Below are 25,107 nucleotides of genomic sequence, written 5' to 3'. Positions count from 1 at the left end.
TGCCCTATGTGAATAATTGTGGATCCATCTCTTTTTAAAGACAAAACAACAAAAAAATCACTAAAGGTTTGAACACTCACTTTTAAACAATTTTTCCCAACTCTTTGAGAAATTAATTTCTTGCTTGGTTTTCTATTTATATCAAACATTTTCTTGATGCCTTTTTAATTCTGGAAAATACAGTTAATTTTACATTTTGCCCTTCTGAATTTCCCCCTGGATTTTACCTAACATTTATAAATTTTTAAGACTTGGGCTGTTATTACCACAGTGACTAATTCAGCTTTCACTTTTTCAATGTTGATTACTTGAGTTCCACAGCTGTGACTGCACAGCAAACTAGTTTTGAAGTTCATGTTACTTCCTCATACCCTTTCAGCACAAAATCATAAAAATTGCCTCTACACTATATGGTTACTCAAGGGCAAGTTGTCTTTCTCCTTAGAAAGATTTAGTGGATTTATCTGTTTCATTCTCCCATTTTTTTGGCTATTCTTCCTTACTGGTGAGAATAAAACCTAGAATTATCTGACTTATTTTTCTATATTCTCCACCAAAAACAGATTCATGAATGTTTGATCAGTTTGGATGGGATTTATTTCATTAAAGGGAAGTTATGCTAAATTCTCTATAATATGTGAAAAGAAATATAAACTTTTACAACCAAATGGTCATCTGACCCATGTAAAATGTCTGCTTTAGGGAAAGGTAAGTTATGGCTACACTTTTCTGTTAGCTGCAGAGGGGGCCTGAAGGGTTATATACTCTGTGCTTCCCAACACGAGCAAAGCCTGAATTTAGATTAATCCACTAAATATTTCTAAGGAGCTTAATCCACTTTTCCTTCTAGTTGGTGTCATCCCATTAAAATATGACAATGCCAGTGCTCTCAGCTCCTTTCCTCTCCAGAGGTTTTCTTTTTACAAATCTGTCACAATTACCACCTAAAATCAAGTACTGATCCTTTGGATATATTTAGCAACAAATTCTTGCTTATTTTCAAACAAATTCTACTTTAAAAGAGTCCAGTCAGGTGCACTGATTTACCCATTTAAATCACTGCTCTGATTACATACTTTATATAAACCAATGCTCTGATTATACACCAGGCAGTGCTCTATACATTACTACAAAGCAGGTTTACACAGTTAACATACTGACTAAGTAGGATTCATCTTAAAAACATAACAGAAGTCTATAGACAATCGCAGCTAAAGGTACAGAAACTGATCGACTGTCCCATGCCTGAGGACAGTCATGCACCACTCACACCACCACGGGGAAGAAAGCATCCTAAGGATATGGTCAGTGCCTCTGCAAACAATTCCTGTAGGGCAAAGGGAATATCTGTTACAGTCCTGACACTATTACACAAAAGGGACAAACTGGTGATCTAAGAAGAAAAGATCCCAGGCACTATAGAGATGTTTCAAACATTTTCTGAGACAGCTGCGTTTTGGAAAAAAGAAAATCTGAGAAGGAAAACCAAATGGTATTTGCCATTTATCTTAGTTTTGTAACTAGGTAACAAAATGCACTATTTGCCCTGAGCAGTTTTACTCCATTTACTGGGAGCAAAATAACTATTTTAAATTAGAAAGCTGAAAGCTTCTCTGTACCAAAGGAAGGGAAGTCAGTCTGAAGGTCAAATATAACTGCAGGAAATATAAAACATAAATATTTGCTGTAAGTAAGCACAGAGTTCGTACATTCTATCCTGCTCTATTTGGACATTTTTGGAGTAGAAGTTGAAGAACGCTATGCTTTTTCAAATGCATGTTATATTTTTGGCTACAGGTGTGAGTGAGAAGGTGGGTAGGAGTTGTGTGGGAGGAACAAAGTACAAAGTAATGTTTAAACTGTTCATAAAGGATAGCAAATGTCTCACAAAAAAACAACAGCAGGACAATGCATAGACAGAAGACAAAATCTGATTAAGATAAAATCCCTCTGCAAGGAAGAGCCTTGTATAAAACACTAGAGACAATACTGAAGTGAGATGCTCAAGTACTGGTGTTGCAAACTAGGTTTATACAGTGCCATGCACCAGTGACAGAAAGCCCCACAGAGTATCTGCACCAGTCCCTTCCCAACCCACAGTTGTTTAATTCTCAGAAAGCAGCGTGGGGAAAAAAAAAAACAGTGTCTTTCCCCATATAGGAGTACCTCCCGATACTACACCAGATCAACAGAAAAATCACACAGAATGCTTTGGTTAATTTCATTCACCTGACTCAGGTTCGATGAGAGGGGAAATGGAAGTGTTACGAGAGTACTATGGGCCTCTTTGCAGCCTGTTCTTTTTCTACTCTTTCCTGCTGTTGTTGAGCAATCACCCTTCAAAAAAGTTGTTTTATTCCCCTAAAGTAACCTGTGGATGCACTTTCTGGGAGCAGTTACTTGCTCCAGGGCAAGCAGTCTACTTTTCCCCTTGATTCTTCTTTCAGGCTCCAAGTCACACTGCATCCAGCCATTGTGAACATAAAGCATTTCGACAAGAGAATGAAATAAAACTGATATTGCCTTTATGGTTCATGGTTTTATATTACCTTTATTTGTGACTAAGGAAGCATGATGTTAGCTGAAAAAGCAAATATATATCAAAAGGGTAAACTGACATGAAATGTGAGATGCAGTTTAAGACACCTAAATATAGATATGAATGCATGTGGTGTTTAAGCTTAGAAGTCAATACAGGTACTATAGCTTACGGAGAAATTCAGCCTGCTCTATACAGCTCACAGTTGGCCAGCTGTATGTTCTCTCACTTCCTTTGACATTAATTGCAACCAGACACCCAGCAAACATTAGATGTCTATTCGTAAGTATCTCAATCTGAGGTTTAACCTTGCACAAAGACATAAAATTCAGTAACTTCAAAAGTTAAGATTCAAGTGCAAATACTTGCTGTTAACTCCTTATGCCTATTAATTCACTGTAATTCTCCCATTTGTATACAGCTTGATGCAGCCTTACAGAAAAGGTGAAACTGTTTGAAAAGTCATCAAAAGAATTCAAGGAGCAATATGCACTAACTATTTCTGTGAAACTGTAAATAAATTTTGCTGCTGAACTTGCATGTATAAACTAATTTTCTCCATTTTCAGTCCTGTATCTATTGAAAAAGTTGTCCACTTGGCACTGAAAATGCTTTGAAGCATTCAGGGTAGGTCACCTAAAAGAAAGACTTATGTTTTATTAAGATTTAATTTGAGATTGTAATGAAAAAAAAACAAAACGATGTGGCAATTTTTCTTTGAAAAGGACTGAATTTCTTCTCCTGCCTCCCCAGGACTTTCCCCTAAAAATTGCAATGTATTCACTATGTACGTATTTCCAAAAATTATAAGACTCCTTTCTGTCAGGGTGTATGCACAACGAGTGGTCATTTCATGCATGCAGCTCAGAGAAAAAACTTGTTCTAAAGTAGGTGGTTTTGACTAACCAACACTGGTTTCCCATTCCTGTTTTAATAGGAAAAATATCCCTTAGCATTGGGAGTGGAACTAAAAACTGCAAGAATGGCATCAAGGAACATTACATTTTATTTTTATTGAAGACTGCATTCTCCTAACAGATAGAGAACTTGGGGTTAGATCTGAGTTCAAGCAGCCTCTAAACCTGGCCCAGACTTGTAAAATGATTTTAAACAAATCATTTCTGCTCCTCTACAATGGAAACGATTTTTTCATAACTATTCTGAACTGTTTCCTTTGGCCTATAAGTACCCGAGATGAAAATTAATCTGAGTGTGCACATGTAGTAAATCAACATTAATGTCAATTAGAATTCAAAAGAGCTATTTGACAATAGTTATGATAGTTAATTTGAGGAAAATACTACAGGGGAGGATATATTCTAGTACAGTGATGAACTTACATTGGTGACATGTGTGTTACTTCATTTTAAAGACATTCAGAAATTAGAAAAAAAAATTTAATTGGGTGGTGACTCTAAGGAATATAATGAATTATAGCCAGAAGAAACCAGAATTTTAAGAAAATACTATAAGGGAGTAACCCCGGTCTTCTCATGAGCATAACACAAAAATTCATTTTTGGGGTATTTGAAATGTTTTACTTTCCAACACAGCAGATTTTCCATGATTCTTGAATTGACCTTCAAGGTTCAGATAAGATTCATTTGTTCTCTATGCACAGGAGCATTGGGAATATCATCCTCTTTCTGAGATATTTTTCAAACATTTCCAATTAACAGAAATCAGAAAAAACCTGTTACCCCCATTTTTTTCTGAAGTTTCAGCCAAAGGCAGACCGCTGTCATTACTGATCCTGGGCCGCCACCTGGTGGCATTTGGGAAAAATAAATTCAAATTCCACTCGTTCGTGGGGCCAAGGCTGCAGCACCATCCTTCCCAGGGCTGCCGGAGGGCTGTAGGGTCGGACCCCTCCCTCTCACACCGCGACAGCCAGGGGAAGGAGAGGCAGAGCTGATGGGATTTGTCCAAGCCGTGTCGGCTGACTATGGCATGACGTACACACCCCCAGTGGAACTCTCCAAGGCAAAGCCTTGCTGGGTCTCACTGGTGGATTTGCAGTCCATTTTAGGTATTTTTGTGGGTACATTCCCAAAGGTGAGAATGCACAGCTCTCAACCAGTCAATATTGCCATATTCACAGCACAGGGATGAATTTGGAGAGAGCCCGTGATCCTCACTGTCCACATGGGAGACTGAGGCTTAGGAAAATGAAGCACCCTGCCTATGATTTTACACAGGATACCAGCTAAATTGATTAAATTGATTAAATTGAATCATAGAACCATTTGGGTTGGAAATGGTCACCTTTAAAGGTCACCAAGTCCAACTCCCCTGCAATGGGCAGGGACAACAATGAAAGAAGTAGCATTCTGAAAGATAATAAGTATTAGAGGGATTGGCCAAAAAGCAGGCCACACCACACTGTAAAGGTAGTAAAATATCACAATAGAAGAACTCTTGTGGCTTCATTGTAATTCTGAAATACCAGTCTTATAAAGAATTAAATTCAGATCTTTAAATCACTTACTATGTTTCCTGTCTGTAAGAAATTTAACCAAGCTTCGTCTGATTAGAAATAGCAGCTTTGCTATTCTATTTGTTCTTGTTAATCAGATTTGTCGTGTTTTGAGAAACAAATGGGAAAAGTATTTCTGTAGGGAAATAAGTGTTTCTGAGGGATGAGACAAGAAGTAACAAACATAGAGAAACAGACATTTTTTCTGCAGTCCTTATAAAACTAAGGTGTCTGGGATCCTTTACTAGATTGGTACAAGATTAATGAGCTCTGTGCATGAAACTGGTTTTTTTTTTTTCTGAATATGGCAAAATGGATCTATATTAGTTATTTCTGACTAAATAAATAACATGGGCCTGACTGGGTGATTGCCTGGGGATATGTAAGCAGTCTAATTGAGTAATAATTTCCATCCCTCTCTGCTCAATGAACAAATAAACAACTCTTGCATGACAAGTAAATGCTGACACAACACTAGTAATGTTAATTAGAACTTATGGAAAATGTCACTACAAACCAGTAAAATTAGAGTTAAAAATTTTACCGTGGCTGTAGAATACAGTTGTAAATATATCCTGCTTAAAAATTAAAGAAAATGGACTTTTAAATTCATATTTGAGCTTCTGTATTTTTGAATACAATGTACTGCAAAAGGCTTAGATCTCAGTAGTCTCTATTAGTCAGCCCTATTTTGCTGCATCTAATCAAAGAAAAATAAATTGCATAATTGTTCTGAAGAAACTTCTGTTTCTATTCTTTGGGTTTCTTGTCTGTGCTCTTCTTGACACAGGCCTTGGACTTCCTTATCTCTTCATAAGGATAACTTTGTGAGAATCTATTTGGATTTTTTTGCAATTCCCTAGGAACTTTCTACTTGGACAGCTCTTCAAGGCACTATTGGGAGGAAAAGGTTAAAAGCAGCAGAGTGAAGACGAAGGATGCAAGATTCCAAGAGATCTTGCAGGTGGGAATGCTGAGGCCTGGAGACTATCAGTGTGGGAATATATCCCTTAGATTATGCCCACTGCCATCTATCCTCTGTCTGTCTTGAGAAGTAGGATTTCTGTTTAGACATAATGTAGGTGTCTGAGGGACTTGGAGGCACTCTCAGGGACATGCCTGAGCTCCCTGCTTTGGGAGAGTGAAGATCAGAGCTCAGAGATCATAAAAAGCACAGAGATCACAGCATGGTGGTAAGCTCCGTGTGTGTGGGCCCTCAATAACTGGGTGCAAAGAACAGCCCTGCCACCACTCAGGGTGGAATGAACCTGAGGGCTCCTGTGTTCCCACCCCTGTGTCTCTACCCAGGTGTTGCTTTGGGATCCTCCGGTTAGCGAGGTAATTAAATAAATTTACTCTTTGCATTTCAGATGTAGTCTTGTGTTCTTCCTGCCTGCCTGCGTGGACTCCCAACAGCACCCAAACACCCTTTACTTGCTCTTTCTCATTTTTTTCCTTACAGCACTTTTAAGGAACAGGTCTAGATAAAATACACTGCTGTGATCCTCACAATGTCAGGTTACTGCCGCCCTTTGGTGATAACTTAACCAGATTTTCTATATATCGCAAAACACCTCTAGCCACCTCTTCAGAACTTTTTACAAAACTTTCACAGGTGTAAGGTAAATTTACTTTTCATAGAATAGGCCATGACAATCCTTAACAATGTAGGAAAACCATATCCAGCTTTCTTATGAATTTAAACATTGACCAGGATGACCAAACCATCCAGGCTGAAGCCATCTTCCATCCTCAATTACTGAATTACAGCCAGGGATGCAAGATTCACAGGGAAAGAAGGCACAACAGTGGGAAGCAGTGTGACACCTCAGCCTAATGCATCCATCATTTATCTGGGATAAATAATTTCTGTATTTCAGCTCTTTGCCTTAAGGCTATTGTTGTGCCTCACATGAAACAGTCACATCTGCATCAATTTGGGATAGTTTCTTTTTTTTTTTCCTCCAGTAAGGAATGTGAATAATGTCAATGGATATTTAACTACATTTTCAAGGCTTTCATTGTTATTCAAATTTCTTTATATTCAGATTATTTCAGTCAGATGTTTGATTACTTGACAGATCCTAAAACACAAATGTTCTGTTTTTAAAATGTGTGATATCAATATGTACATGAATGAAAAATTAAAAAGATGTTTTGAGTCTAAGTATGCAAAATAAAACCTCAGGCTAAAAAGCATTTCATCCAATAAAATTTGAAAAGAATTTCAGAGGGATCATCAAATTCATCAGAGGCAGAGAGATAATGAACATAACCTAATTAATCTCCTGGTTGTAGCAAGCTACTTGGTAAGCACTTGACTGCACACTAGATGGCAGCCTGAGTATAGATGATTTCATCCTACTGCTTGTTCTCTTCCAAGAAAAGGTGAAATTGAGAAATATGCTTAGACTCAGTAGTGTGTTTTGGGAAAAATGGAACTGGATGATGGGCCAAAATATGGGATGCTTAGGTCTGCAATGTTCTTAGGTCCTTCCTGGGGTGTCACTGTAGTGTAGGTAGCATTAAGTAGAGAGAAGTCTCATTCCCAGATAAATTCAAGTAACAGCAGTAACAAATGCTCTAAACCCCAAGCGCAAAATAACCAAAATATTCAGGAATAAACTGTTTGCAGCTCAGAATTCACAACATGGAAACGAGAAAACCTTCTTTGTGTGCCCCCTTTCTGTGCAGCATAGACAAAGAACTAGATGAAGAAGCTGGTTAGGACAGCCCAACAGAACACTTACAGATAAGATTTGATCTCCTCGCTGCAGCTCGCCACTGAGATCCGCCGGCCCACCTGCGAGGATGAAAGACACGAAAATGCCTTCCCCGTCTTCACCTCCCACAATGTTGAAACCAAGTCCTGTGGAGCCCTTGTGCAGGATGATTTTTCGAGGCTCTCTGTACAGAAACAAAATCGTAATGTTTAGGCACTCTTACTGCATATGCATTTTGCATAGCATCTTAAGCATACTGTATTTAGCCTCAGACACAATGGCCTGCTATTGTCTAAATATTGTCTAAAGAAACCACATAACAGATGACAAAGCTGTTAACTGGTGAACAGATAAGGTAGGAATCAACCAGCATTTTTTTTTTCCCTCATGGTTGAATTCAAACAGCTCTATTAATTTCACCCCACTGGAGTTATCTTCACTATGTTAAGTGACAAATTTATTGAAAGGAAAAGCAAAACACTGAATACACTTAATAATCTAATTTAAAGCAATACTATATATCCAGGTAGAATCAATCTTTATCTGGTACATTTTTATTTTAAGTTCTAGTCTTGCTTTTGCAACAAACGAAAAAAGAAAAAAACTTACAACTCAAAGCAAAGCAATGGCAGTTGTGATCCTGACAGATTTGGAGCAAATAACATTTATATGATCAAGCTAATCCAGCAAAATCTCATTAAAAACTTTGGTTTGACACTATCAGGATCATGCATTTGTTAAGTCACATTGCAGCTTTATCACTGAACCAGCTAAGTTTTTGCTACACTCTTAAAAATTATAAATTATGATAGAAATCAATAAATAATAACAGGTATATCTCACACAGCTCTTTTCATCGGTAAATTGAAAATATGACCCAGAGGACGTAAACATAATGTGCAATTTACTGATGGGAATACTTATTTCCAGAAATAGGTTACTTTCCTAAGCAATCAAGGTATCATCCTTGAGAAAGGGTCCCAAATATTGTTCCCAGTCTCTACATACACAGCCACAGAGCTGGCTCTCCCTTGGATACACAAGCACACACAACCACATATACATACACACACTCCATGTTTATTGGTACTTACCCCATTTCAAATCCATCTAAAATTTAATTTTCATAAAACATGTAAATGCTGTTCAATTATGATGTATAAATTTTAAGCACAGCCCTGCAAGTCTCCCAAACACATACATATAGGTGTCTGTGACTCCTCCCAGAGAAGTAAGATGCTCTACTCATTCTTTAAGTTTACAAAAAAAAGTTGCCAGCAACAAAAACGCACATTCTACAGAATGCTTCTTGTATAAAAGATTCAATCTTTCCTCCATATTACACCACAGTTCTGCATCACACAAATGGATATTTCACTTCCATTTTGTTTTTAAAGAACAGAGTAAAAAAGGAAGAGAAGTGATTAAGTTGAGTGAGGCCTTATTTGACACAAGTTTAATCTTATGGATACATGGAGAGTTTATCTTGACATGATACTTCTGAAATCACAGGCAGTTGTTAATCTTTGCACAGTGCTAATATTCAAATGGTATCCCCAACTTGATTATGATGTTAAAGTAACATCTCAGCTTTCTGAAATGGAAGTTTCATATACTTGAAAGAGAAGACTAAAGCAAAATATTAGTCCTATTCCATATGGTACTTCATCTCTTGACTTTTTTAATGTTGTAAAGTCAGAAAACAGTTAAAAATACAGCTGTGAGCAAAATACATATTGCAATGAGTTTGTGTATTTCTGAAGTATTTTTGAGAATCAGAAAATAAAAGTAGAGGTTTTGCTTTTTTTTTTCTTTTGCATCACTGCTGTTGATTTGCCTTGTAGCAACTCCTTTAACACCTTGTTAAATATGTGCAGAGTAGACATAATTCGATCCAGAATTTAAGAAGTCTTAACAGGTCTTTAATTAGAAGTGTGGCCTGGGGGTTGGAGCAGAACTAGGACAGTGAGCTGAAAGCATGATTTCTCTTCTCTGCTTAGCGCATGCACTGCTGAGTGTTCTTGGCAACTCATTTGTTCTCCCAGCTTCAGTTTCCTCAGCCACAAAATGATACGGTGACACTTGTCATCTTCAAGCTCTACTCATCAGAAATACTTTGCAAGAGTTGAGCAGCTGCCATTTATTATTTACCAGAATATTGAGGAAAAAGAGGCAGCAAAGTCAAACCAATATATTTGCATGCTCTGCTGGTGAGAAATCAGAAGAGATCTTGTTCAAAATAAAAATGAGTACTTTCACATATGACAGGCGGCTTGGATCAAACAGTTGAAAGCCAGGGCCATGGACAAAACTAGGTCAATACAACTGGGTATCTACTGAATAGTAAGCTGTGCGGCTCAACAAAATGTTGGCCCAGTTATTAATCCCTGTCTCTGATCAAGTCAGCAGATTTATGCCTAAAATGCTGCCAGTGCTGTTTTATAATTCTGGCCTTTTGACAGCGAAATTTACATTCTGCTCTTGGATGATTATGTTCAGAGAAAGTTCAGACAATAAGGGGAAAATGTCAGAAGCTGTGATTAGAATGCAATGGGTTTCTGCCCCTGCTCTTTTACCTAATCAGATCATTTTGATCATGACTCAGATTTGGCTGAATAGAGGCTGACCATCCTTAACATGTCTTTGTATTTCTTTCATATCTGAGTACCCTGCAGAATCTGAAATGTGGACTCAAGAGCACCTAAGTGCTGTTGTCATTATAAAAACAACCTTTAGCCCTTACTGTACTACAAAAGCTATAGGAAGTAGAATGTATATGCCAATTCACCTTAATATAATAAATATGTTTAAAAAAATATGTAATTGTTCATATTTGCGTAGTGTACTTAGAATGACAATGACAAAAGGGCTAACGATGGTAAAAAAGTTGATATAAAATTTATGAAGTAGGAAAAATATTTATTAAGGAAACTAACTACAATACCAGCCACTACCCACGTGATCTTTTAAGAGTGAGGCAGCAATTAGTTACCTGCCAATGCTTTATCAACACTCACTGAAATGTCTAAGCTGAAGATGAGGATGTTACATATTTTATCATCTGGTATAAAAGTTACAGTCAACCCATAATATAATATTTAGGAGGTCTAAGAACAGCTGTTCCAATTTTTCTTGAATATGTGGGAAACAACACGAGGAAAAATTCCTTTGCATCTGTGAAAAAATGTTATGAATGTAGTACACATGAGAGAACTCAAGACAAAATGCAGATAAATGCTGTAAAGGAGGTGATGGGATCAAACACTTAAAGATGACAGGATGATGGGAGAGTTGAGAACTGAAAGAAAAGTAAGTCAAATGTGAATGATGCTTGCTTGTAGTTTCTGCACTCAGAATGTCTAGCTGTCTGCAGAAAACAGCAGCTAAGGCAGAACTTGTTTTAAAATGCGGGTGGTTGGGCAGTGAAGGAAGTGGTCACAGCACCAAGCCTGACAGAGCTCAAGGAGCATTTGGACAATGATCTCAGGCACATGATGTGACTCTTGGGGATGTCCTCTGCAGGGCCAGGAGTTGGACTCAGTGATCTTTGTGGGTCCCTTCCAACTCAGCTTGTTCTGTGAAGATGTTTTATTTGGATACAATAGATGGCACTCTGTAGCTATCCTGGAAAAAGGAGCAGTCTGACATCCAGTGTTCCTGAAATTCATGTTTCAGCCTCCAGCTTTAATTTTATCCCATTTACAATTTCTTCTGTGATAAATACAGCTGAAGGTAACTTTGGAGGTGCTAACAAAGTGTACTAGCACTTTAATTTGGTGTGTGCATGTTTTATACCCTCCTGCAGCTCTATACCACATACAAACAGAGCAGAGCAGCAGGGGAAATCAAGCAGAAATTAGAAAGGAGTGTGAGATGAAAACATTCCTGGACTGACAGAAGGCAGCAGAAGGGAGGGGGGAAAAAAGAGAAGGGAAAAAAGGAAAGAAAAGAGGAAAGAAGAGAGAAATCAGAATAAAGGAAGGCAGTGCCTCTGTAAAGAAGATCAGAGAAGGAAATAAAAAAGGTAGGGAAAGAAGAAAGGAAGATTTACATTAATAGATCCAGGAGTAAAGGAGGAAATAAAGTGCTGCAATCCACACAAATTTACAGGCTGAGAAATCAATGGCAGAATCAATTTGGATGGACTTGGTTACTTGCTTTGGGGAATTGCATCAGATCAGATTCTGTAAATCACATTATGAACTGTAGGCTTGATGTAAGAGCAAAGGATTACTACATTAATACTTGAAAACAAGAAGTAGTAACAAAATGTCAACACTAAAGAAAATGTCTTCTGTCATAAAAATGCAGTGACCAAAAATAAACCATAATGCAGCATTTCTCTCCTTAGCAGGTTTGTTTGGTTTATACATGTTTGATTTGATCACTACCTTAAAACAGCAAGTGCTTTTTATTTACTACATTTGCACTGAATATTTGGTTTGATCAGTTTATTTTTAACAAACAGAAAACGACAAGAGAAAAAATGTCACTATTACTATCATTCTTCTACAGACTGGAATCCATAGTAATTATAGATCTAATTTAAGAGATTAAAACTGGACTGATAAATGATGGGGAAGTGCTTTCCAAAAACAAGTAATTCTTATAATAATTAACTGAAAGAAAATCCATGATTAAATTGATTTTTTTTGTGCTGCTGGCAACATTAAGGAAAAGAGTCAGTTTTAGTATTCATCTCAATTGACACCACTGTCTTTCTGTTTCTTTTGTACTATCTGTAAAATTGGAGTGCTGACACATTTTGTGCTTTTTGAAATATCTACAGAAATATTAAGCAACACTGGGTGTGTTCAAACATCAGACCCTAGGGATTTCTTCAGTTCTATACAATCGATGAGGTATCTCAAATCTGCAGAGGCTTAGAAATATGGCTTTGATCTTGATTTGGGTGCAGTTTTTTGTTGTCATGGCTTTTTAATTTTTTTTTCTTTTTGTTTTTACTGTTGGGTTTTTTGCCTTTCCTCCTCCCCCCAGACTACCATTTTCTTCACAAAGGATGTTGAAAGCATACATAAAGTCTTCGTTGCCTTGGTGTTACAGTAACACAGATCACAGAAAGCCCAGAAGAATATTTATCTTATTGTTTGTATTAGGGTAGCATCAATATACAAGTCAGGGGCACAGCCTTTGTACTCTTACATAGTGCAAGAAAACCCGTCCTAGCTACTTGAATGAGCAAACAGCAGGAGGTGAAGTTGAAGTTGCAAGAAGTTGTATTATTTGGGTAAAGTCACGTTAGTTCATCAGGGAGAAGAGCACGCCGGGGATAGGACAACAGGAAATGGCTTTAAACTGAAACAGGGTGGATTTAGATTAAATACTAAGAAGAATATATCTACTGTGAGGCTGGTGAGGCACTGGCACAGGTTGCCCAGAGAAGCTGTGGATACCCAGCCCCTGGAAGTGTTCAAGGCCAGGATGAATGGGCATTCGAGCAACCTGGTCTAGGGGATGATGACCCTGCCCATAGCAGGGGTGGGGTTTGAACTTTAAAGATGATCTTTAAAGTCCCTTCCAACCCAAGCCATTCTGTGATTCTCTGAAAGAACCCACCCCAAACTAAGGCAGCAAGGCCCCTTCTCCTGAGCAGTATAAATATGTTTGGCTTCTAACAATCCACAGTGTGAGCACTGAGTTACATTAGATTCATTTGGCAAATCAAGCCATTTCCTTTTCACAACAGTAATTCCGGTTTTCCTCTCATGCTTCAAAAAATTCTGATAAATACCTGTGTATTTATTTCTGGCAACCAAAGGACATTCATACTGGAAGAAGCTAAAAAAAGGTGGTTCAAATCAATTGTTCATTTTTCACAGCATTGAACACAAGAAGACTGGAGGGACAGAGGATGTGCCAGTGTGTGTGATGGTTTAAAATCTGATTACTCAAACAAGGGATGATATGAAATTCTAAGTAGTTGAAGGCCTGAAATATTCACACACAGCTTTTTAAAAGGCTTTGAGTTTTGGTTGAACCAAGACTTCTTTATATAGATTTTCTTTCCTACTTCTACAACTATTGCTTCACAGAAACAAAAAATCTGTCTGTAGTGTGCTCTCATGTATTGTTTTATTGTAATATCACTTCTACTGCACCTCGGCTTTTACTTTTCCCCTTGTTATTCCCTCTTAGGCTTGGCAAAATCTTTCCATTATGATGTGAAGCAGCTCCCCCTTTGCTTTTTCCTCCCTGGCCCTCCCTCTCATGTCCCTTTGCTGAAGTGACCAAAGCACCAGGACCTGGCAGTGGTAGGGGGCTACAGACCTTCCTGTCTCAGTTCCCAGTCCTTCATCACCTCATGGCACTTGCACACACTGGTGTTACACCTGACCCTGTGAGGTCTCATCCCTGATAGTGACTTTAATTAGTGTTATCCCACTTTCAATTATTATTGAAAATAACGAAAATAAGGAAGCCTTCCTCTTATCTACTGCATTCACATTGACCACCACAGTCCAGAGGGGTAACTTTGCCTGCATAAACTGAAACAATGTTTTGGCCTTCTACTTGATTAGTAACTGATTTCATTTCACCAAATATTAGTATACTACCAACTAAGCACTCAGCCTCTAATAAGATCTACATTTATCAGATTACACATCAAAATATCACTTTGCCTGTGATATTTAGAGTAACTAAAGTTAGCCTATCTGCTTGAAACAAGTATTTTGTTGATTTATTTGACTATGGATTCCTTGAGTTTCTTGCTCATTGAACATGTAAAAGCAATGGTTTATTCTAATTTTAATAATGACTACAATTTTAATGCATTTATTCTGCAAATATCATGCCTAAATTGTCACTAAGTTTTATGTATACTTAATGCAAGGGAACCTACTGGGAGCCAGGTTTCAATCTGACTGATGCATGTGTGATTGCACTGGGTTATATTCTGCAACAGATTTTGTCCTGTAGGAAGACCTCTGGACTCTAGCAATCTTTCATTTTATCTTTTGTAGAGAAATTAAAGCCTGCACACCAGGACAAGTTTTCTGCTTGCAGATAGCAAGATGGAATTGGCATACAGGAATAATCTTTTTGATTTGAAAAACTGGTCTGCATTTTTACCATGACACCTGACATTTAGTTCAAATGCACAGTAGTCTGCCTCCTGGGTTTGAGAAATCTCATTGATTTTTAGAGAGATAATGTAGGACAGCTAATATACTCTTTAGCTCTATAAGGGATATGATTATTGCTGCCTGCTTGTTCATTTATCCTTTGTCTCACATAATCACTTATCTCTCTTCCCTGTTTTAGGGGGTATATTATTTATATGCTAATAATCAAAATAAATCCTGAAAACTTCAGCTCTGTACCACCTGCTAAACCCAGCACAGACAACTCCATACCAGAAAGGTTTGCTTTTCATCTTGCTTTTAAAAACTACTGGTTCCATATGGAAACCACTGTTGTAAGAACTATTACTTACAGCATTCAATAGCTCTATTTACCATGAATGCTCCAGCTCTACAGTTTGTAAACAAAGCTAGATGAGATGGAACCGGTGAGAGGCAACAGAATCGCTTTACCAGGAGACAGGAAGTATTCAAATGCTCAGAGAATACCTAAAAATAGTAGTGCCTCTAAGCCATGTTTGGAAATATCAATACACAGGCCACTAGCAGCAAGCATCCAAAATTACTTTATAGAAGACACTTCTGTAATATCTGTCCTATTCAGAATAAAAATTCTTATCCTTAGTCATGGTTCAAATGCTGTTTATTTATGTATAAATATTCTAAAATACATTTCAGGTGCTCAGACACATTGCTAAGTCAAAAAGACTTGACCAAATAAGTTGAAATCCTTGTTTCTAAGAGTTGGCTGGTAGCATACAAAATTCAATTTAGTGGGGATGCCAAAAGCAGAGAGAATAGCTGTCAAACCTCTAACATTAAAGCTTTGTGTGCTAGTATGGCAGGATTTCAAAAAAAATAAGGGCTGTTTTCAACCAATATTTTTCCTGTTTTGGATAGTCACAGCTAGGATTTTTCATTAAAATAATTTCAAAAACTCAAAATAACAATGTTTTCAAATTCAAACGTAAAACATTAGGGAAACTGCTAATGATGACCTCCAACACCACTGAAGTTCATGCCTTTTTACACAGAATAAATCTGTACACCTCATGTACAGTTATTACATTGTGAAGAATATATGGCTTGAAAAAATCTTTAAAGATGTCTTTATTTTTCCCACCTGGTCATTCATTTTGTTGCTGGACATGAAGCCCACAAAAGCCCTCTAAAATAAAAAATTAAATGGTTCTATGTGTTCATCTATCACCTCGTTGAAAAAAAGCTGTTCAAATTCTTTAAAAATCTATTCTGGCCAGCTCTATTATCACATTTTCAACAGGGTGGAAAGGACTAAATAGCAGCAAATGCAATTCCCTCTGTATTTCTTTAACCCTCCTAGATTTAATTTTTCATTCATAGGACCCAATAATTATATCACTTCAGTGACTCCACAGTCAGTCAGAGAGAGCCAGCATGCAGGGTACAAATGCCAGCATGTGCCAGGGATGCCTTGCAGGTAAAGCAGCTGCTTAAAAAGTGCATCTCAAAACCAATATAGTGATTCTCCTAAATACAGGATTCTACTGATAGGAACACAGTTCCTAAAAGAGAAAAATAACTTTGTTTTGACCTCAAATTCTATTAGCTGTAAACATAGCAGCATGGACTCCATGAACACATTAGAATAGATTGAGCTTTAACATAATGAAATATTTAGGGCTGAGCTGATTACTCATTTCTGCTCAGCAGTGGAATAGGCTAACAGTCCCACTTTTCTATGTGAAATGAAATATGATGCAGTGTAAGTTGATTGGTAATAATTACAAGCTGATGTTCTTCTACCTCCTGAGAAACAGGAGACCTGTGGCATCAATTGCAGATTTTCTGTACTGTAATGATTCACACACAATATATACAAGTTGTCTGTGTTGCCAGTACAGATTCTGCAATTTATCTAAAAATTCATTTAGAAAGACTGATTTCCAGATTTAAGTAGAAGTTTAAAGCTACAGGATGATTCCTGAATTGGTCCTGTGGACCAAGCCAGAGAGATCATAATAGAATTTCCTTCCTTAAATCTCAACTGAGCAAATTATTTTTCTCCCCCTCCCCCTCCTTTTTTACCACCCAAATTGTTCTTGAAGCTCAGTTTTATTTCAAACATCGATTTATTCATGAGATGATTTGAAGAAGAGTCAGGGGAATTTATTATGACTCTTTCTTCAGATTACAGAGATAAAGAAAAGAAATCTAAAAGGAGGGTGTTTAAGCACTGAGACTGCTAGTCCAGGACTTGAGCAATTGCCAGGTTTTTGACAGTCACATCTTCACTGGACAAGACCCTGAGCAACCTGATCTACCTTAAAATTGGTCCTGTTTTGAGCATGATGGCTGGATGGCGATTAAGGCTTTCTTTATAGAACTGTCTTCCAGATGATAGCTCTTGAGCCACATGCACTTTTCCTATATAATTCCATTATTCAATCTAATTTTCAATGAATAATTACCACAGCTGTTTTAGATATTTTAAATAATCGTATTTTAAAATCATAGGTCTAGATAAGAAATTAAAAATTTGGACTTTTGAGAAAATCATTTCAGACTTCACTTAGGGCAGGATTATTTTGCACAGTCACCAATTTATTTTCTGACTGCACCACAGTAAATCGTAACAGAAACTAAAAGACAACAAGATGACATTTTTCCTCTGTGGAAACTTTATAGTTTCACTTTTATCACAAGAAAGGAAAGCTTTGAAATATGAACTGAGAGCAGCCAATGATAGGTTATTACCCATGCCTACAGAGTTCCACATTTCTATGGGAGGGAATAAAAAAGAATTGACTTTTTTTAGACTATGCCAATCAGTGCAAACAAAATCTGTGTTCCTGTGTTAAATATCAGCCTTTCTAATACCGTAAAGATGCAAGGATATTGTCTGTAGTTGTGAATTTTTCACTTTTTACACATTTGTCTTAGTTAAAATTGAGGCAGCTGTGCACCCAGAGTTGTGTTCTACACTTAACACACTCATGTACACAGATATTCACCAGCAAGGACTAATATTTTCTATCAGTACTTCTTCATCCTTAGTTTTGAACACTGATTCGTTGAAAAGAACTCATGCAAACATTAAGAAAACAGAGTAAGACTTCACTGGGCTTTTGCATGATAAGTGGGAAGATTTTAGAGCTAACACAAGTAAATATTAACACTAGTCAAGTGAGATGAATTGAAGAAATAGTATCCAATATATCTCCATGGCAGATACACTCATCTCCATGAAAATCAAACCTTTCAGTGTAAGAACCAAGAAAGGATCAGCACTAATTTGAAACTTCATTGCTTCATCTCACAGACTTAAACACCATGGTGTGCAAACCCACATCTAATGAACAGCTCTGTGTGTATGGGTAGTTCAGCGGTACCTGACACCTCTACAGCAGCTTCAACAGAGAATCATCTTACCCTTCCACAGAAATGGTCCGCTGCAAGCTCACTGTGGGGGGACGCGTTGCAGTGCTGTGCTGGGAATGACTGTACGGCCAAGGAAGAATAAAGAAAAGCATTTGTTAAAGAAATAGAAGTTTGCTCTTACTGTCTCTAGCAGCTTAGCTAATGCCAAAATTGATACAACAATCAGATTGTTTTACACGTGTCTAAAGCATTTTGACTTCAGTGGTGCTCATCTGTTCAAAAAGGGCTTAATTGTACAATCTCTCTTGATGAATTCAGTTTTCATTTCTCATTAAAAGCAGAAAATGAAGATAATAACTCTCCCTTATCTTTCCTACTCATTTTTAAACACACATAGATTCACATACAGAGTTTAGTAATTTAAAATAACTTAAATGCTAATTATTCCACTAAATATACTAAACATTCAATGCAAATTTAATTTCAGAGCAAAAGGTAAAACAGTAAATGATAGAGTAATCAATCTAATTCTCAGTGCTTCTCAGTAAAAGAGGACATGCATCCTTAGAATTGCACCTTGCTGTAACTTCAACACTAGTTCCATCAGATTTTAAGCAGCTTGAGTCTTTCCACATGGATTTTTATTAATCTGGGACACAACATTTGGGGAAAAACATGATACTTTTTCTATAACAAAACACAGGCTCTGAAAAAAATTTTTTTGACTGATTTTGATTTTTGAGGTCTACTGGCTTCTCATATGTTATACTGGCATGACTAAGAAACCTGAATAACAAGAATTATGTTAAAAATACACAGTGTGGGCTAATTTCAGTATTATACTGTGGTAGAATAGTATTGTATATACAAATGGATAAAACAGAGCATCAGTCAAGGGCAGTTTTGTGATAATAAATTGTACTCCTCATCCAAGACATCCTGTTTAAATAAGATATTAAAAAGCAGAAGCATCTGGGTGTATTTTCTGATTAGTTTAAATGACTATAGCACATAGTGAGGCCCAGTATAAATACTGCAAAGTACGCAATAAAAATAAATCTTTATGTCAGTTTTATATCACTGATTCTAATAACTGAAGACTTTGTCTTGCTTTCATATATCTCAAGCTGCTTGTTCAGAAGCAACACATCTTATTTTCAACCAACCACTTCATTTGACATTAGTGAGCAACACATCTATTTTACATGAATTTCATCCTGCAGCACAGTCAATACTGTCTGACAGAAAAGATGCCTTTTTTTTTCTTTTTCTTTTTTTTTTCTTTTTTTTTTTTTTGTGTAGCCCATGGAGTTGTGATGCCTATCACTGGACAAACAAAAGTCCTGCTGTGCTTCCTGGTATCTTCTGTTGTGACAAGTGTGCTCTTGTTTTATGTTGGTAAAGTATTCATCCCTATTGAGAAGATTTCAGAAGGTCTGTGGAAAAGTATATTCCCCTTCTAAGAAGAGCTGCAGATCTTTTTATCTGTTTTATAGCCAACTTATTTAGGAGTCATAAGTTTCTGTGATCATGGTATGAGCAGAATAGCTGAGTAGGACAAACACTGCAGAATATTGGTTAAAATTTCACATTAAGTTTGCACATACAAGGAACTTTACACCCCACTCCTGCCAAGTGAGGGGCTCATCTGTCTGCAATATTCCACCCATTAGAAACCTTTTCCATTCCTAGGGATTTATGACACAGTATTCAAATGAGCCTTCACCTTCTTTCATGAAAATAGTTCAGAACTGGTGATATGAAAACTCATTTTATTTTACATAATTATAAAAATCAAGTTTGATGCTTGATAGAAGCTTGTGCCTTCTAAGGAATCATCGTGAATATAATGACACCTTAAAGTCTAAAATGCAATTTAATCATTGCTTGACACAAGTTGCTATTGGAGACAGAATAATAGTCTGATTTGATTCCTAACTGACTTATTGAAAAGATAATCTCCTGGTGAATTCTATCAAACTGATGGAACCAGCAGAAAGAAGCTGATTTCATCACATGCTTAACACACTTGGGCAGTTGCCATGTCTTTTGCAGCACAGAAGAAATAAAGCTTTCTGCTACCAATACTTCCTGTGATGAATGCCTAAACATATCCCTATTGAGATATGTAAGCAGCATAGTTTTAAACTGACAGATCAAAGTATTCAGAGTTTGACATTTAGGCTTATAAAAATGCTACAATTTCTCTGAAATGATACAGAATGAACCTCCTACTAGTTTTAATAATATAAAGTAACAATATTTCAATATACTACCCAGTACTACAGCCACACAAGACAGATTTTCCCTGAAGAAAAAGAAAATTTACATCCTATAAAAGACCAATTTTAACTTAAATGCATTTTATTTTAGTTCACTGAGACAAGTGGGATATACTGTTCTTGTAAGACAATTCATAAGAGTGAAGGAACAAAGAATGAGATTGTAAATTAATTATAAGGTGCAAAACTGGGAGCAAAGAATCCAACCTCTTTTTAATGGGTTTAAATTGCTTTTTGTTTTAAACTTATTTCTTAGGCAAGGTGAACCTTTTCATGTGTTCATTAAGTAATAAAAATAGAGCAGCCTGGTGTTCACATATTTTTTAAAATGTTTATAATGAAAATAATAATAATAGTAAATATTATAGAAACAAGAAGTTGAGTAGCCAGTCTCCTTAGCTTTAATTCTGCTCTAGACCAAGAAAGCTCTTTTGCTGTGTGGGTGATGCTGAAACTCGAGGCAGCATCATAAACCCTTTTTTCCCCACAGGAGTCAGATGAACCACCACCTTTTCCTTCCCAAATGACACTTTTACTGATACATAATACACCAGTGAAACACCTATCTGGGATGAAACAATCATCTCAGGGAAATATTTATTGTGTTTTAAACATCTGTAATGCAAAAATATGGGCAAACCACCATTAAGGGATCAGACTGCATGATACTCAAATCAGTTCATCACAAAGCCTGCCTATCGCATTGACAGTAGAAGAAATAAGGTTGTTGCAATCCAAATTTTTTCCTCTTCTCTTTTGTTTAGATAAAACCAAGACACATTGCCTTTGCAAACAGACTACTAGAAAAGTCATTAGCTTTCCTCTCTCAACCCTCAACCTCTATCAACAAAGAACAGCTGTCCTCTATTTGCTATAGCCACGATTTAGGAACTCTTTTGTTTTCATGTATCTTTTATTTTGACAAGTCAAAACTGACAGCACTGAAGTTATTTGCTTCCTAAATCAATTGACCTGCAACTTCTCATGAAGATGCAGCGAAGCAGCCATGGCACAGGCTGTGTAGAGACCTCTCTGAGCACTGGCTTTGGAGCAGCCATTCTTGAGCTCCCAATTCTGAAACTGCCACACAGAAGAAAAATATCCAAACTCCATTTGTCTATCAATATGTTCTCTGTAGGAAAAAAAAACAAACAACAAAACCAAACCCAAAACTAGAGCTCTGAGTTATATGTCATTCATAATACTAAAACAAAAAAGAGTGATAAATGCAATATTAAAATATTCCACTGGAGACCAGTGAAGGGAATGCTAATGCTGTTTGTTTTTATGATGTATTCTCAGCATGGTGTTGTTTATGTCAAGGACTGAAGGTAGCACTGCAGTTGTTTATAAAGCTTCTAAGCCTTTGATTTGATGGATGTAAGAGTTTAGGAAGGCGACATGTTTTAATTCCATTAATGTGGAGTTTTAATTCAGCTCAGTGAAGTGAAACCAGCTTTTCCTGATGCTGCCAACAGCTAAACTCCTAACTCAAATGCGTTTTTGCACTCCTGTGGGATTAATTAGAAGACCAGAGATTGCTTTTTTTTGGCATTAATTTAATCTCAGTTACAAACGGTTTGACAATATCCAGCACTGACAGTTACTGACCCATATTAGAAGTGTCAAACTAACCAGACAGTCTCCCATCAGAGGCAAACAGGAAACTTCAGGGAATACAAAACTCAACCCTGCTATGTTCAGATCACCTTCAGGTAACAAAGCCAGACATGAGATGTAGTGCTGTTTTCATGCACAGGCACATGCAGTGAGGATTTTAGCAACATAACTCAATTTTTAAAATGGCATCTGTACATCTATTGTACAAAGAGCATTGCTAGGCTAAATAGATACTCATTGGAAAACAGAAAACGAACAAAAAGAGGGATTAGGCTGTCACTCTGCCCACAAATATGTAGAATAAGCCCACACTACATCTCTATTCAGGTTCTCTGAGGTAATTTCATTTACACAGCTAAAGTAAAAAACTAACTCATTCCTCCCTCCCTGCCCGCCTCCCTTCCCTAAACAGTGTTCACAAAGAAGTGGTTAGCCACATTCTGTGATTTGAAGTATTTGAGTTACTGCAGCCCTAAACTAGCATCATTTAGCAATAAGGGAGAATGCAAGGTGGAGCTGTGACTCAGAGTAATGCTTCAGCTCCTGGAATAAAGCTAATTATACACCTTTGTTAGGAGTGTGCCCAAGCCAGGTACCTGTTCTTCAAAGTGATGATACATCCACTGACTTCAAATCTACTTCCTTATGGCTGAGGTAATTGCAGGAGATAATGATTACCTTTAAAATATAAAAATCTTACTTTTTTGAGAGGATTTGTTCTTTCAGTTTGAGATACAAGAGTATTTAAAACAGTAGAAGTGGTTTAGAATGATGTAGGGGAACCTAAAAGTAATTAGGAAGGCTGTTTAAAGGAGTAGAATGGAGAGGACATATTTTTAAAACAGTTCCACATGTAAAGTTCCCATGTAGGGTAAATACAGACTTAAAGTATTGTGAAGAACTCAGCAGTGAGTAAATTAGGGATAGTGAGTGAAAACCATTAGAAAAAACCTAATCTGATCCTAAGTGATTCTGTTCCTTGTTCATATCTTCATATTTTGGATAAACTTTTGGGTCTTTAGAAATGGGGTGCCTAAATCTCCACAGAATTCCAAGACATTCTATTACTGTTTAAAAAAAGTAAGCTTAAGTCTTCCTATCAGCCTCAGTTATAAATGCTACTGCTGTTATTATTGCTATCATTATTATTTATGCTACTGTAATGATTATGAGGAATTATAAAGCTCCTTCTGGGAGCTGAAGTACTCCCTGATGAAGTTAGTTTGAAAATTATACCAGCTGAGGACTGAGGTTTGCATGACAAAATACTTAGAAGTGAAAAAACACAGAGGTGTGGAGGAGAAAAAAGGGATAATGATAGAAGAACAAAAATCCAACACTCTCAGTTACTTAAGCAGTGTTGGATGGAAATGATCCATGAACACAACACCTGATTTTGTCTGTAATTACACTTGTGGAAGAGGACATAGTGCTATTTTCATGAATTCAACCAGGGAACATTTGTTCAGAACTTGCAGGAAACTTCCCGAGGCACTCCGCATGGAGTAACTCCCAATTCCCTGCAGCTCACGGCACATGGTACCACACCCAACCCAGTGCTGGGTTTGCAGTTCCTCATGGAGAAGGCGGCTGTCACCTTCCTTCCTACTCTTTGGCATGATGCTTACGCACTTCCACATCATTAATTATTTTTGCCATTCACTCAAATGTTGTACCTCATTTCCTGTTACTGTCACTCCCAATTCTCCCCAGCACCGGGGCTTTTGAAGCTGCAGACACAAGTTGTAATGAACTCACCACAACCCCCACTCACTGTCACCCTGTACCGCTCAGAAAAAGCAGGTACAGCAATCAGGAATGAGGCTGAGTCCAGAAGGAAGAGAAAGGTTGGGGGAAGGTGTTTTAAGGTTTGGTTTTACTTCTCACTACCCTACTCTGATTTCATTGAATTACTTTCACTGAGTTGAACCTGCTTTGCCTGTGATGGTGATTGATCTCTCCCTGGAAAGTAAGAATACATGCATACATATATTCTTTCACAAGGAGTATGGAACACAGTTTCCATCAGTAGCTGCTCTGTGACAGCTGCAACACCCATCACTCACCATAAACTCAACTTCTGATGGATTTCTAGAGCTGTGCATTGCTTCCACAATGAAACACATTACTGCACTCAAACCTTATTAGATTTCCAGGCAAGTAGCAACTGAAGTATGTGCACCAAACTTCCTTTGCAGTTTAAGAAAATGTCAAAAGGCATTAGGAAGGACTTGAAAAATGGGTCCACATTTAAGGAACTTTGGCAAAACTTTGATGGAAGTCAAGAGATAGCTCAGCAGTTTTAGGAAAATTCATATAGGAATAATAGGAAGAATCACATAAGATTTGCAATCCAAAAATACCAAATGGCACATCAGACATGTATTAAACAGTTGCTTTGTGGGGGGAAGGCAGAAGAGGAAAAAAGAAATTATTGGGTAAGTTTTCCAGTAAGAAAACTGCTTCTATTGTCTAAAGGAAAAGCTCACCTATTCTATAGTCTGTGAATACATCATAAATTATGAAATATTGTAAACTAGTAAATTATTCCTAACAATGCTAACAGGCAGCTAGCCTTGAGTCTCAGACCAGATTTTTTAGACAACTTGTTTCATTACTGCCAACAGAACTGAAGGAAATCCACAAAATTTTGTCCAAACAAAATTTTGTGGAAGATACGTACTCAATAAGAGTATAAGAAAACAAACGGCTAAGCAGACACTTGAAAAATCTGGAAAACCTCACATTTTCATGTACTTTTTCACCACAGTCCACAAAAGTTCATCTAAATTTAGGAATTCCACTTAAAAGACCATTGAGAGCTCCCTTCAGGAATCAGAGACTCCTAATTCCAGTCCAGGATCCAAGAAAAGAGAGTATAATGTTCTGCCAGAGCAATTTTGTCATTAACAAATATGAACCTTTTTTGCACTTAAGATGAAACTTGAAAAACACAGGACTTTTGCACTACATCTGCTTGTTTTTTAAAGCGTAGGAAAATCAC

General features: G+C 37.1%; 1 protein-coding gene across 33 annotated transcripts in view; it reads right to left on the bottom strand.

The window, feature by feature from the left end:
• Positions 1-25,107, bottom strand: part of DLG2 (discs large MAGUK scaffold protein 2) — a 981,924-nt gene that overhangs the window by 206,692 nt on the left and 750,125 nt on the right. For 30 of the 33 annotated variants that reach the window (XM_038135749.1, XM_038135838.1, XM_038135932.1 and 27 more), the window contains 2 exons: positions 18,253-18,321; positions 7,766-7,922 (listed from right to left, as the gene is read on the bottom strand). In XM_038135749.1, coding sequence (XP_037991677.1) covers positions 7,766-7,922; positions 18,253-18,321 — 226 coding nt within the window. The remainder of the gene's footprint in view (positions 1-7,765; positions 7,923-18,252; positions 18,322-25,107) is intronic. The other 3 variants (XM_038136011.1, XM_038136661.1, XM_038136822.1) reach the window with 1 other exon arrangement.

This window comes from Motacilla alba, chromosome 1, assembly GCF_015832195.1.
Source record: "Motacilla alba alba isolate MOTALB_02 chromosome 1, Motacilla_alba_V1.0_pri, whole genome shotgun sequence".
Classification (NCBI taxonomy): Eukaryota; Metazoa; Chordata; class Aves; order Passeriformes; family Motacillidae; genus Motacilla; species Motacilla alba.
The sequence above is the reverse complement of the archived record's forward strand: the minus strand, read 5'-3'. Positions and strand labels throughout refer to the sequence as shown.